Here is a 12,646-nt window from a genome sequence, read left to right on the forward strand (position 1 = left end):
GTTCTGTACTGATTCCAATGGGACTGTATGGAGGATATGGTGCTGCCACGGTTCCCATTAATACCCAGGTTACGGCGGGTCGGAGGAAACGGAGAGATCTGACAAACCACACAAACCCGAATTTCTCGGCTTTGGAAGAGAGCTTTCGAAGGATTAGGCAACATCTGACGAAAGCTACTGAACGATATTCTACAGTAAATTCGACAACCTAATAGAAATCGAATTCCTATTCATTTGAGTATAAATGTACGTAATCTATTTAGGAGTTTGTCGTAGACAGATTGTCTCTGAAAAAAGGCCTGCCTTTCTGGAAAACTTCCGATTTTCTTACCAGGAAGTGTCGTTCTGAGCTAACTAGGCAACCAACACCGCGATATTTTGAGCGATAGTCCAGAACGCAAGTGAATGTTGCGTCTGTCATAAAAAAAAAAGTCACGTTCTACAATTTTCAGCTGGACGAAGATATGCATTGAAAACCGCTGGCTTACAGGCAATCTTTATTTAAATAAAGAAAATGAACTCTAATAAGACAAACTTGAAGCTCTTAACACATCCTGATAAAATAGACTTAATGATGAGACTGTTTCTTTTAACCATAACCCTGAAGGATGTTTGTCTCGCAATCTTTCAATGCCAATTGAAAGCCTCAGCGTAATATTATCAATCAACAAAGTTTCACCTCACTATAGATGTAAAATTAGGGGCATTAGTGTGTCTCTTTTTCTTTTTGAAGATCTTTATCGATTCGCCGACGCTATTCTTGTACGATAGGCGCGGCTGATGCGGTGTTTCGTAAAGCTTGCCTTAATTATTTATTCACAAATATAATAATAATTGTTGTTATTATTGTTGATACAACATATTGTATTTGTGGAAAATACTTTAGTATTTTAACAAGACGCCAGTGATAGAGCTAGCTATTGTCTAACTATCCACAAAGGTGCATTCTAGCGTCTGTTCTGAGTTCATCGTCAAAACTTGAAAGGCCTAGTCACAGAAGAGGAACAGTAAGACTCCTGTTGTTACCAAACCGAAAGAGACATATATGCGACGCACAAATTCGGAGGATACACCATTGGGTCAACTATCATGGAACTAAGTTAATTCGATTCTGCAAACACAAACACGTTGACTCGTGTTATACACACTTCCCAGGATGCCGGTCATATCTAGCTAAGCACGACCTCCTAGTCTTCAACGTAACGCGACTTCTTCATCGTGGGCCGACAGCTTTTGAGACTGTCATTAACCATTTTACGCCTCTTGTGAAGCTAAGAGCTTCCATGTTTACTGTAATGGAATACAATCTGCTTTACCTAATAATGAGTCATATATGACTGCATATTTGTACAATATAATTTCCAATAATAAATATTTATTAGAAGCAATACATAAATTTGTATTGAGTGTAAGTTTAATATTAACTATCCTTCCAATTGTCTATCTATCTCTCTTTAGTACTCCGATACCTACCTTTTCATTTACTCGACCCCGATCAAGATTTATAGACTGCATTTTCATTCAATTTCATTGAAATGTAAGGTTTTGAGCTGCATTTCAAACATTTTTAGTAAATAAACAAAAACTGGAGCCTTTTCACTGACGTTTCTTGTATAACAATCTCAGTAGTGCCCAATCAACGTGACTGACCCTTAAAAAACCAATTCTTCCTATAATTAAACGAGGATTAACAATTTCTCAATAACTAAACGTTCTATTGGCGATTTGGTAACAACCTGCGGAAATTTGGCATGCTCTATGATTGACCGGTTAGCTTTAATGTCAATGTATTTCGTTGTTAGGCTCCTTCGATCGGATGTAGATTCTCTATATTTGTCATATATAACTTGCCATGATATATATTACATTACTGGCTATAAACGTACACCTGTATCTATTTCTGACGCTATAAAATAGTCTATAATAAAATGTGCCAATACCTAAATATCCAAGTGTTGATTGACATTGTTGATTCATTTGGCAAGAAAGTTTCGAGGTTAGTGATTTCCGAGTACATTTTTTTTGTTTTATATATATATATATAATTTAGTCATATAATTTAGTTTGCGTTACGAGAGAGGTTCTTTACATCTGCCTGAACGACTGGGTTTCGCCGAAGTCTTTTCTGATATAAGCCGACAGAATGAAATTGAAAGGCGAGCTGAAAACACGATAAGCTTTTTACAAGTATCTGCATGTTATTAACACACGTCCATCAAAATTATGGATGGGTGTGAACATAACTCTCTCGGCGTTTGCGTCATCGATAGTTGCTGCATGGAAAATACTTTATGCCGATCAGATCAGTCAATGACCATATCGATTATAGCTAGTTCTCTAGTAAATTGAACTCTCGTAAAGGCGAGCAAAAGACAGTTTCCTGAAACTCAACTGGCAATATCGATGAAAGACACAGAAACTAATTCCTGAATTTATAGGCCATATATCAATGATTTACCGCTGGGTCGGGAACACTTGTGGGTGGACCAGTCTTTAGCCAACTAACACACTGCTGCCCGATTGACTTGTCACAGTGTAGTTAGTGAATTAATGAAAAACTGAAGCTATTTGCGTGGCTAGTTTTAGAACGAGTACGTTAAGGTTCATGGTGGAAACTTTAAAGGGAAATAGTGTGGGCCATCTATACGATGTCATAAACGATCAGGTGAGGAAAGTCAACGTGGAGATTTTCTTAGTTCCTGCTTAATGCAGAGATTATTTATTTACTACTAATTCTTTTATACAGTAAAGTTTAGCTATATTTTATTTCAGATACCTGTTTGTTTAGAGGGTATATTTTACTTAGTAAATGCCATGTACATAACTGAGTTACATTACTAATTTTTTTCCAATCATTGCTTATACACATCGGTTACACAGAAAGCCACCTCACCATATGCCCTCATAGTCAGCTTGTCTATCAAATGGACTATAAGCAGCCCAATTTTAAGGATTTAGTAACTACTTATGAATCCAAATTCAAGTTATCATACTGGTAGATAGATAATAAGTACGCGACGCCAAGTTCTACACTGACGACAAACAAATCGTATACAGTTATTGTCGTAAGTGTTTCCCGTTAGTTAAGCACTAGTATTAACGCTGGAACCCTTTAAAAAATTGGCTGACTTCTTTTCCTATCTTATCATAGACGAGCTTCATGTACGCAACAATCCTGATGGCTCTGGCTTTGGTCCCTCGAAAGCCGAAACGTCTTTTGCCACCAAATTTGTTACAATGCGATGCTATTTACTTCAAATTGATCTTGCTCTACCGAACGGCTATCCACACTTAGCACATTTTGTGCGAAATTCTTGCGGAGACAACGTGCTGCATGGTTCCTTGTAGGTTTTACTTATAGCACTGGGACAGGAACGCAAAAGCATTGAGTCAGAAGTATCGTAACATAGAATATATTACAGAGGCTATATTTTCAAATATTGCTTCTATAACACACTGATGGACGCGCCGTATACATAATCGTTAACTGTGTCAACACTCTGCAACATATTCGTCAGACCAGTGGAGGGCGACGCCACACCGGTTAGTGATATAGAAGATTTCTTGAGAGATTCTAGGCTATATCAAGTAACTTTTAACTTTTATATAAGGAAGCACAATTGTTCAATTTTACAATGTCGTTTATCTATGCGGAGCTTAGCGATCTAAGTGTTAAGTCACCCTGGCATTATCGTTTTAATATCTCCATGGATCCGTTTAAGGGTACATCCTTTGAAATTAAAGGGCGTAGGGCATTTTATCCTCTTAGACAACGATGAAGCGCTTTGCCGGGCACCAGGAAAGCTATTGAAAGCGCCGTCGTTAGCTCGCAGCTTAGTTGCACGTATAGCAGTAACAAAAATTCGCTTACCGTTCCATTATACGGCGCAGCTCTGTCAACGGTACATGCGTGATAGGGAAACTCGTTTTTATACAGTTACAATATATACTGTTACAAGAAGCTTGCCAGGTATAAAAAAAATGTAATAAATCTATTATAATCCTCAACAGACTCTCTTATTTTCAACATAAATAATGCTACTGAAAATTCCGAAGAGTAGTAACGTTAATTATTTTTATAACTAGATTTTTGCTAGAAACACTCAAAATTTCAAGTGTCAAGAAGCCATAATGTCTGCATCCTTGCATTCTCATTTGACTGGAATCAGCTAATCTACCTATTAAGAGCTATCTGCAGATGCTGACTTTGCCGCCATCGAAGTAATGGTTTCATTACCAACTACGGCGTCCCTCAGCTACCTGCCGAACGAAATACACGGGAAACAGAAGCGTCATATACACAATGCCCACAATTAAATCAATGGGTAGTATCCAGACAGACTAGTAGTTATCAAGAGCAATAAACGTGAGCAAAATGCATGTTTAGACGATGGATAATATTTCATGTTTGTGACTGGGCAATAATGAAGTCATCATATGGACTAATTATAGTATATATAGATTTGCTAATGCTTAATACAGACATACTATATAATTGGGCGGTAGCAATGGCTAGGTCTTTGCACGAGCCTAATTCAGTAAACACAGTTTAATTTATAGTAGCCTATCGACGCAAAGATAAAAGCTAAATTATGTCAAATCGATACATCTTTAGTACATCAGCAATGTGCTACGGCATCGTTAGGGTGATTTTTACTGTGAAGGATTATTTCATCTATTTGTGACTGCTTGAACAGATAACTCCAGAGTCCACTCTTTCAAATACCGGCTTCTATTCGATTAGATACCTAATGACAATAATCGTGCACGTACAGCATATGTTCTATGTAATAATGAAAGCAACTATGTGTGATGATCGTGCATAAACACGTTGACTGATCTGTCAATCATCTGAAACGATATCTACAGCTGTGTCTACAGTTGCACAAAGCGTAGAAAGCAAACATAAAGTTTGATTTCTACTTGATGCCACCCACGATGGTGAGTGCTGAAACCCTGCAATCTAGAACGTAGTGGCATAGAGAACGTACTGAGTCTGCCAAAATTTCTGTTCCACATTAAATCAAGGACTGATATCAATAGGGCAACTTAACGAAACTTAGTTCCAGTCACGTTAGTCTTGTTAATATATGGAAATCTCGAGTAGAAATTAGTCCGATCAATGGAACCACAAGGGGTTTGCCTAACAAGGTTGCGCTTGTCGCTCTGCAACCGGCGATCGATGCAGTGTATCCACCTGCTACTGTGGTTCCTTTCCTTTATACGGAACACAAACAACGAGCATTATGTCAGTCTTACCCATTATATCTAGAGGTACGAGATGCTAAATTTGTCTCTCACTAGTTGATTATGGAGTATAGTGTTCAACAACATCAACCGTCTGTTTGACACTGAATTTATCCCACTTCGTTGTTTTTCATTAGATAAAATAAATAAAATTAATATAAATCAGTGTACTGTGATTCGGTTTTTCAAATCAAGTTGCTATTTTATCACATGATCATAATTCGATGTGGCTCGTTTTAATACGTCTCAGTCGGGTTTTCAGCGCTCAATGTGAACTCTAAGGATGCGACTGAGACTCGTAGCGATAGCGAACGTATCCTCGTTGAATGGTATCGAAACATGTGCAACATCAACTCGCATCTCATGAAAATAACGGACGAGCTAACAGATGGCCGAGGAGCTGATGAAGTAGAGGACTTCTAGAAATTGTTTTTGTAGATTTTTGAGAACGGTTCGGGTTTTTAGCTAGGTATCTGGCTGGCACAAGATAGAGCTAGATGGTTATTTGACAATAATAACCACAAAATTCCTTGACGCGCGTACTCTAACATATGAATTATTTTACTGGAAAATAAACCGTTCGACGCAGAAATGCGTTTATAATCTAAGCACGTTTATTAGCGACAGGCAAGAGCCGGCGACACGAGAACAGAGTCAGCAGATGAACCGACGATAAGGAAAAAGCAATGATAGCGACGGCTTTATTGATTGATAACACCGGCTTATTCAGATGTGCGATTTCTCAATCCGTTTGTTCCCCCTGGCACGAAAATGCACTGAAATTAGAAGCACGTATGTCATTAGAGTGCACCCCTAGTCTACAAAATGTTACGTTGATAGAAAAGTGTTTTATGAAAAACGTTTTTCATTAGTAAAGTATTGGTTGTTTTCTTTTTAAGTTAACTTAATTTTTTAAGTAAAATAAATCTAAGTTACCTAACTGATTTAACGCCAACTGATTTAAAATCATCGAGCCTGGAGATACTGGCACGAATACTTTCATTGGCAAAGAAATACCTAAACTTACTTGCTTCCAAGCTACTTCATCCATAACTTTACCTTTTGAATCTACTCCGCGAAACTGAAAAGCACTCAGTAAGACGTATACAATAAATGTAATCGTGTAGCTGTGATAGATTAAATAGCAATCATTTCCTAAAATATGTAAGACAAAAGCGTTTTGACAACTTTCTAGCGATCTGTATAGAAAACCCTAAACGAATATTTGTATAGGCCTTCTCAGCTTCAGAGCACATTACAGTATAAGCATTATCTTTTTCTTTAGAGCTCTAACTACACAAGGTTTGCTTGTCGGCTCCCCTTAATTGCGCAATCATTTTTAATACCTTCGCATTTCAATCCGAGTCTTTTTAATTAGTATAAATTAAATTTATCGATTTGCGCGTCCCTGTTCGACCCCCATCTCTGCGTTGGCGCGCTACCCTCCACCATTTACGCCAACCCTTCTTCGGCAGATAAATCGTCCCGTAGCGACGAGACCATACACAGCGGCAATAATAACAATCGCGGTACGGCCTCCGTTTTGGCAGACTTTCTCCAACGACGTTCGTGTTCTATTGATAGATATTACTATAGTTAAATGCAAGTGAATCTATAACAAAGATTTTTACAGTCATCTTGCTGGTATGACCTATTATTATAACCAGCATCACTGTCATCAACGGTAAGGGGCCCGCCATCAAATCTGCATCACAGTAACGACCTATTGCCATAGTGTTTCTGGCCTCGCTGTGGTTTTTTCGCTTATTGTTTGTGTTTATCTGCGTGTGTGTGTGGTCGTTTATTTTTATGAAAAAGGCGCTTTCCTCGTTTGTCCTTTCGTTGAGAGACATAGTGAAACGCTAGAGAGCTCAGGAAAACTGACTGGGTAGACGATTTGGAGGGACCGCCAGAAACAGCTAATTTCCTCCACTGGGCTTTCAGCTGTAATTTGCAAATGCGTCTCTTATACCAGTGACGTTGTTCGGATTTGACCTAAAGCAACAAATATATTGACGCCGTGTGTACGCAACGATCAAGCGATGCTTATTTGTGCATAATGAATAAATCTTATAACCAGTCGGGATACAAGTTGCTCGTTGTTCAACAAAGAGCATTTAACAAGAATGTGACGTTTGCCTAATCAAATTAGAAGTGTTTTTATTTTGTGTCATTATTTCGTCGATTTGATAAGCACCAGTATTGAATTGATCCGTGCTTGCGTGTTCTAATGTGCCATCTCTCAATTGGATTCGTTCAACTCATTCTTCGGTAACCTGCGCACTGTAAAAAAAGACGAAGTCGACACAGGCAACTGGGACAGGACGACTACGAGCTACACGTAACGTGTATATATATATATATATATATATATATATATATATATATATATATAACAGTAACGGATACAATGGCGACAACGTCATCTGTTCCACAGGAAATACTCAACGATTTGAGTACACGATTTCTAATACATCTGCCTCCAGGGGAAAAAAAGGATCCGACCCGGTTGTGTTTTCAGGTTTGTTTCTAAACCGTCCGTCTTCTAAACTTTTTATTTTATTTTGTTATTTCGTATTAGAATGCGAAAAATCGAGAGAAGTATGTTCTTCGCAGCAATGGCTGCGGCTGCCCCCAAAAAAGCTCCGATACCATGAAACAGAATAGTAATTGCTTTGGATTAGAGCGGTAACGGATGAGATGTTTGTCGTTCTATCACAGGAAGAACTCGTGCGGTGTTATTGAACAACTGCATCGTTGTTCTGTTACTAAATGGATATCACTGTAAATGGGATCATTGGTCTATTTCAATAAATTAACGACTGCCTAGAGTTGCATGCGCGTTTGGGGTATTTTTATCCTTGCGTAGGGATTTCTCAATAAAGCTGACGTAATTTCTCGTTAGGAGAACTCACCTCTACTGTATTTTACCAAGAAAACAAGATGATAAGTACGACATTGAAACATGTAGCTATGAACAGATTGAGCAGGATAAAATAGAATCCTCGGCATGATCTAGCTTAGCATACGGACTTCATGCAATGATAACAGTCCATATTATGACGAACTGGGCAACACAAGGCGAAGCTTATATCGAGAGATATTTGTAACTCGTACACTGATCCGGCCCGATTAGAATATATCGACTGGTCGAAATCCAATATTTCGTTGTCTCCAAAAAGTGACAAACTGTGACACCGCCAGTGTTCTTCAGTCGTGAATTTCATTGTAGCTTGTTGGCATTTCAAGCTAAAATCAATAAGATAAGTTTAGAATAATGTGTGAACAAGAAAGATAAATAACGCCAACACAACAGCGATTAATGCAATGATAACAGAAAGCCAGTTAACACTGACAGTTGTAACAATTTTGGAAGATCGATCTTGTTCTTTTTTCAGATGGAACTCGCTTATTGGTTTTACTTAGACTATTACGCGGGTGATGGCAGTGGCCTGCCGAATCTGTCGATGCGAGACTTCACACACGCACTTTTCGCCCACATACCGGGACTTCGCAAATACTCTAAACGAACAGACGACATCATCGCAACATGGAAACAATTCAAGTTTGCCGTACCAACTTTCGGATGTATTCTTGTAGGTGATCGCAGACTGACTGGGACGATGATACAAAAACCGAATCGTTGTAAAATGAAAACAGAAAGAGTGCTAGCATTTTATGGTAATAAATATGCCTTATCGTTATGGGTTTCACTGGTCAATTCCAATTCAGTTATATCTAGTTACGCTACTTCGTAAAAACAATCCCTGAAAATCCAGTTATCGCCGGAGATTTCCAATTGTCTAGTAGTTAGGTATCTCGTTCTTTATTTGATTATGATCAGGTGGATGACTCCTTAGAACAGATTCTATTAGTCCAAGGCTATTGGAGCAAAGGATCTTGGGGTTTTCCAAAGGGCAAGATCAACGAAAATGAGAAGCCTCACAAGTGCGCAGCGCGCGAAGTTCAAGAAGAGACAGGGTTCGACTGCTCCCATATGATTAACAAGAAAGTATTCCTTGAGAGGCGCGTGGGTGATCATGATCAGAGGTATGCAGACTTTTATGCTTTTAACGATGTATTGTCTTAACTAATTGCCTACTACACTTTTAATTATCACAATTACTCCTCCTTCTTTCTGTCGAATTAATACACGCTACATGATGTTTAAAGGTAAATTGACTGAATTGTAATACTGGGCAAAACAAAGTGCTATTTATTCCATTGCACCAAACGTATAAGGAAGGTATCCATTGGAATGGACTTATAGTAGCGCAAGTTATGAAAAAGTTTACTAAAATAAGAAAGATAACGACAGCAAAAAAACAGCATTCGCATCAGTGGAGATGTTTTTTGTTCACGTCATTTTGCAGGTTGTATATTGTTCACGGCGTATCCCGTAACACGGTATTTCTCCCGCAAACTAAAAAGGAAATCCGCTCGATTCGTTGGTTCCACCTTCGAGATCTTCCATCGTTCAAAAAGGACCCAACGCCAACTGAACGACTGGGAATCAATTCAAATGCATTTTTCATGATAATGCCGTTCGTTAAGCCTTTGCGGAAAATGCTTAATCAACTTCGGCAGGCTACTGGTATTTAATTTTTTATCTTTATTCGATTCTAAAGCTACGAATGACATCTCACCATAAGAGCTTCTACCTTGAATGCCGCACATAGCGTCGATATATATTCTGCATAGTCACTAAGGCCCTATACGCCAATACTTTCCTGCTTGCTTCAAATTTTTACGTTCCAGGTAAGAGCCCGTTGCCGATGTTGAAGACGCCGAAACCCGCTAGCGAAGCGGGATCAATTCCAAAGAGCAAGACCGGTCCGAGCTCTGTTTCTGGAGACAGTTCAACACAGTTATCTAATAAAATTAATAAACAGCAAAATCACCGAGATGCTCAGAGTTCGACAACGGGAAGTAGACGCTCGTCCGTTGAGCATCATGCACGAAGATCGCTTAGTAAGCTTTTCGACGAGGCTGCGAAGCTTCAGGATGTCGGCGACCAGTTTACCATCACGAACAATCACGGCATCATGGTTAACAAAAACACAAGCAATAGCAACCATAACGTTAATAATAACAATCATGTTAATAACAATGTGGGTGGCAAAGGTGGAAAGCACAACAAATCTGCAAAACAGGGAAAGCGCTCCGCTGGAGTGGGAAGCGCAGGCGGTAGCACAGAAAGTGGCCGAACAGCAGGAAACACGTATAAACCACCAAATTTCGATATACCGGCGTGGAAGAACTTTAAACTAGATTACGACGAATACGCCAAGCTTGTCTATTAATGGGGGTAGAGTTTACTTTTGATAACTTCTCATCTCTTCACTGTATGATTTTGTGTCGCATGTATATCCGAAAGATTTTGTAGTATCATGACGATAGTCTGCCAGTTGACGGATAACTGATTTGGTACATGCATCCAGTAGATATGATACGATGTACCTATAATAATTTTCTCACTTCAGTAGCAGTGCTGGTCTCCTATAAACGGGCACTCGTTGGCGGTACAGTGGTATAGATCCCGCCTTTATACAAGCTAATGACTGCTGCGGATGCTCGTACCCAGATAACATAACGCATCGCGTATATCCATTCCACAGATGTTTGTATATAGCTCTTTTTATTATTTTTGCACAGGGTAACTATTGAATGTTGAAGCACACACGCTTACATATCTTCGTGGTTCACCGCCCTGTAGATAGCATAAGCAGCTCATAGCGTATATTCGCTTATTAGCCGCGTAACGAGACAATGTTTTTGTCGATTCTGATTAAAAAGTTAACGCAAAATCTACGCAATACGTAAATTCATGTATGTAAATACACTGCATCGAGCGCACTTTAACGCTTGTGATATAAAGCTATTTAATGATTCGCAGCGTTCACAACATGTAAAAGATACATACAAACGAAGTCGCACTGCATTATATATATATATATATATATATATATATATTAGTATGAGTAATGTGTAATGCAAGGATGTAAATATAATGATACCATTATTTATACCATGCTTTACTAAACAGAAAAATCACGGCGTTGCGCTCTTCAGCTGATGACTTTTTTTACGTGACAACAAATCATCTAACCTGTACAGTAACTGTATAGAAAATGACTGCGTTAAGAGAGCCTGCTGCTGTTAGCGATTTACTCGTCTCAGCCCCATACATAAAAAGCGAAGGAGTGAAAGAGAAAGAAAGAGAGACACGAAGAGAAAATTATTGGTTTTTTGCATTGCTCTGTCAGAACAGCGGACAAATTTGTACAAAAAAAAGCCGTCGGAATAGACGCAGAAATCATCATGGATAGTAAATCACGCCTTCAACCACGCAATCAATCTGTTCACTTGTGTTAATTACCAAAAAGATATTCACGCAAGAACTCACAACTTGTGCGATACGCTGATCACAAAAAGAAAGGGCGAGAATTTATTAAAATACGACGATCTTAATGTCCATTGAACGAATATTGAACTGTATCATGACTGACTCGGTGAACGCGCGTGATGTATTATGTATAGGCGGAAATGCTCACGTTAGAAATCTGTTGTTGCATCTTTCCAACGTCAACCAGAATTACATTATAAAGAAGCTCAAGGGGAAGAAGATCACATGAAGGAAGCAACTCATCGAAAAAGTCTATCTGTAAAAAAGTCTGACAAAATATAAACTTCTTTTACCTTCAAGTTAAAATTATGACATCTGCTTTATCATTCATGGGTATTTATTACTAGTTAAATCGAGATGGCAGTCGAAGAACTCGGATTCGAATCTGTGGCTAACCAAAAAGTTTTTGAAAGTAAGTCGCTTGTAGTCCAGGTAGTTAAATGATTCATATTTGATTACTCAGCAGAGATTCCTAATACGGTTAAACAAAAAAAAAAAGTTAATACGTAGATGTTACTACCTGCAGTTAATTCAAGAACAAATCATACGAAGCAGTGCAATGCGAACTGTGTGCAAAATTCAAAATTCTCAGTATGTTTATGTAGTATGACCATTTCACTGGGCCTATTGCATTTGGACTAAATGATTTCGACATCGATGCCTATGTAATGAACCAATTTAGATGCTTATTAACTGAATATGCCATGCATCTACCGCTATTTATACTGTTCAAGCCCAATTACGAAGTGCACAAATCTTACACTGGCACCAGGACTAATATTGGACGTTGATATAAGGTAGACAATGTTTTAACTTACTTTTAAAAAAAGCTACAACTAAAAATGTTATTCTATAAAATATGGTTTTTATCTTACCATCGAAGTATTTTGTGGTTTATTTGCTAATTGTTTTCTTTATTTAAATTATCTTTTATGATTAGACGGTTTAACGAAGTCATTTCTATTTACGAGTTGACGGTTTTCTAAACAGCTT

General features: G+C 38.4%; 1 protein-coding gene and 1 long non-coding RNA gene across 5 annotated transcripts; one reads left to right on the forward strand and one right to left on the reverse strand.

Annotated features, from left to right (window-relative positions):
* The first annotated feature begins 4,925 nt into the window (after window positions 1-4,925).
* On the forward strand, window positions 4,926-11,962 carry DCP2 (decapping mRNA 2). Of its 4 annotated transcripts, XM_086967571.1 has the most exons (7): window positions 4,926-4,941; window positions 7,543-7,588; window positions 7,685-7,768; window positions 8,646-8,843; window positions 9,092-9,297; window positions 9,621-9,841; window positions 10,006-11,962. In XM_086967571.1, the coding sequence occupies exons 4-7, from the start codon at window positions 8,646-8,648 to the stop codon at window positions 10,548-10,550; spliced, it is 1,170 nt and encodes a 389-aa protein (XP_086823697.1). In that variant the 5' UTR covers window positions 4,926-4,941; window positions 7,543-7,588; window positions 7,685-7,768; the 3' UTR covers window positions 10,551-11,962. The 4 variants fall into 4 exon arrangements, with proteins under 4 accessions (XP_086823697.1, XP_022685983.1, XP_022685984.1 ...); XM_022830248.2 differs by lacking the exon at window positions 4,926-4,941 and having other exon boundaries at window positions 7,461-7,588; XM_022830249.2 differs by lacking the exon at window positions 4,926-4,941 and having other exon boundaries at window positions 7,552-7,595.
* Window positions 5,842-6,392, reverse strand: LOC147753732 (uncharacterized). Its single transcript, XR_015310277.1, has 2 exons — window positions 6,307-6,392; window positions 5,842-6,023 (listed from the first exon to the last, which is right to left on the reverse strand). It is a non-coding gene; the product is annotated as an uncharacterized LOC147753732 (long non-coding RNA).
* Window positions 11,963-12,646: the final 684 nt, after the last annotated feature.

This window comes from Varroa jacobsoni, unplaced genomic scaffold (assembly GCF_002532875.2).
Source record: "Varroa jacobsoni isolate VJ856 unplaced genomic scaffold, vjacob_1.0 scaffold_259, whole genome shotgun sequence".
In the NCBI taxonomy this organism is placed as follows: Eukaryota; Metazoa; Arthropoda; class Arachnida; order Mesostigmata; family Varroidae; genus Varroa; species Varroa jacobsoni.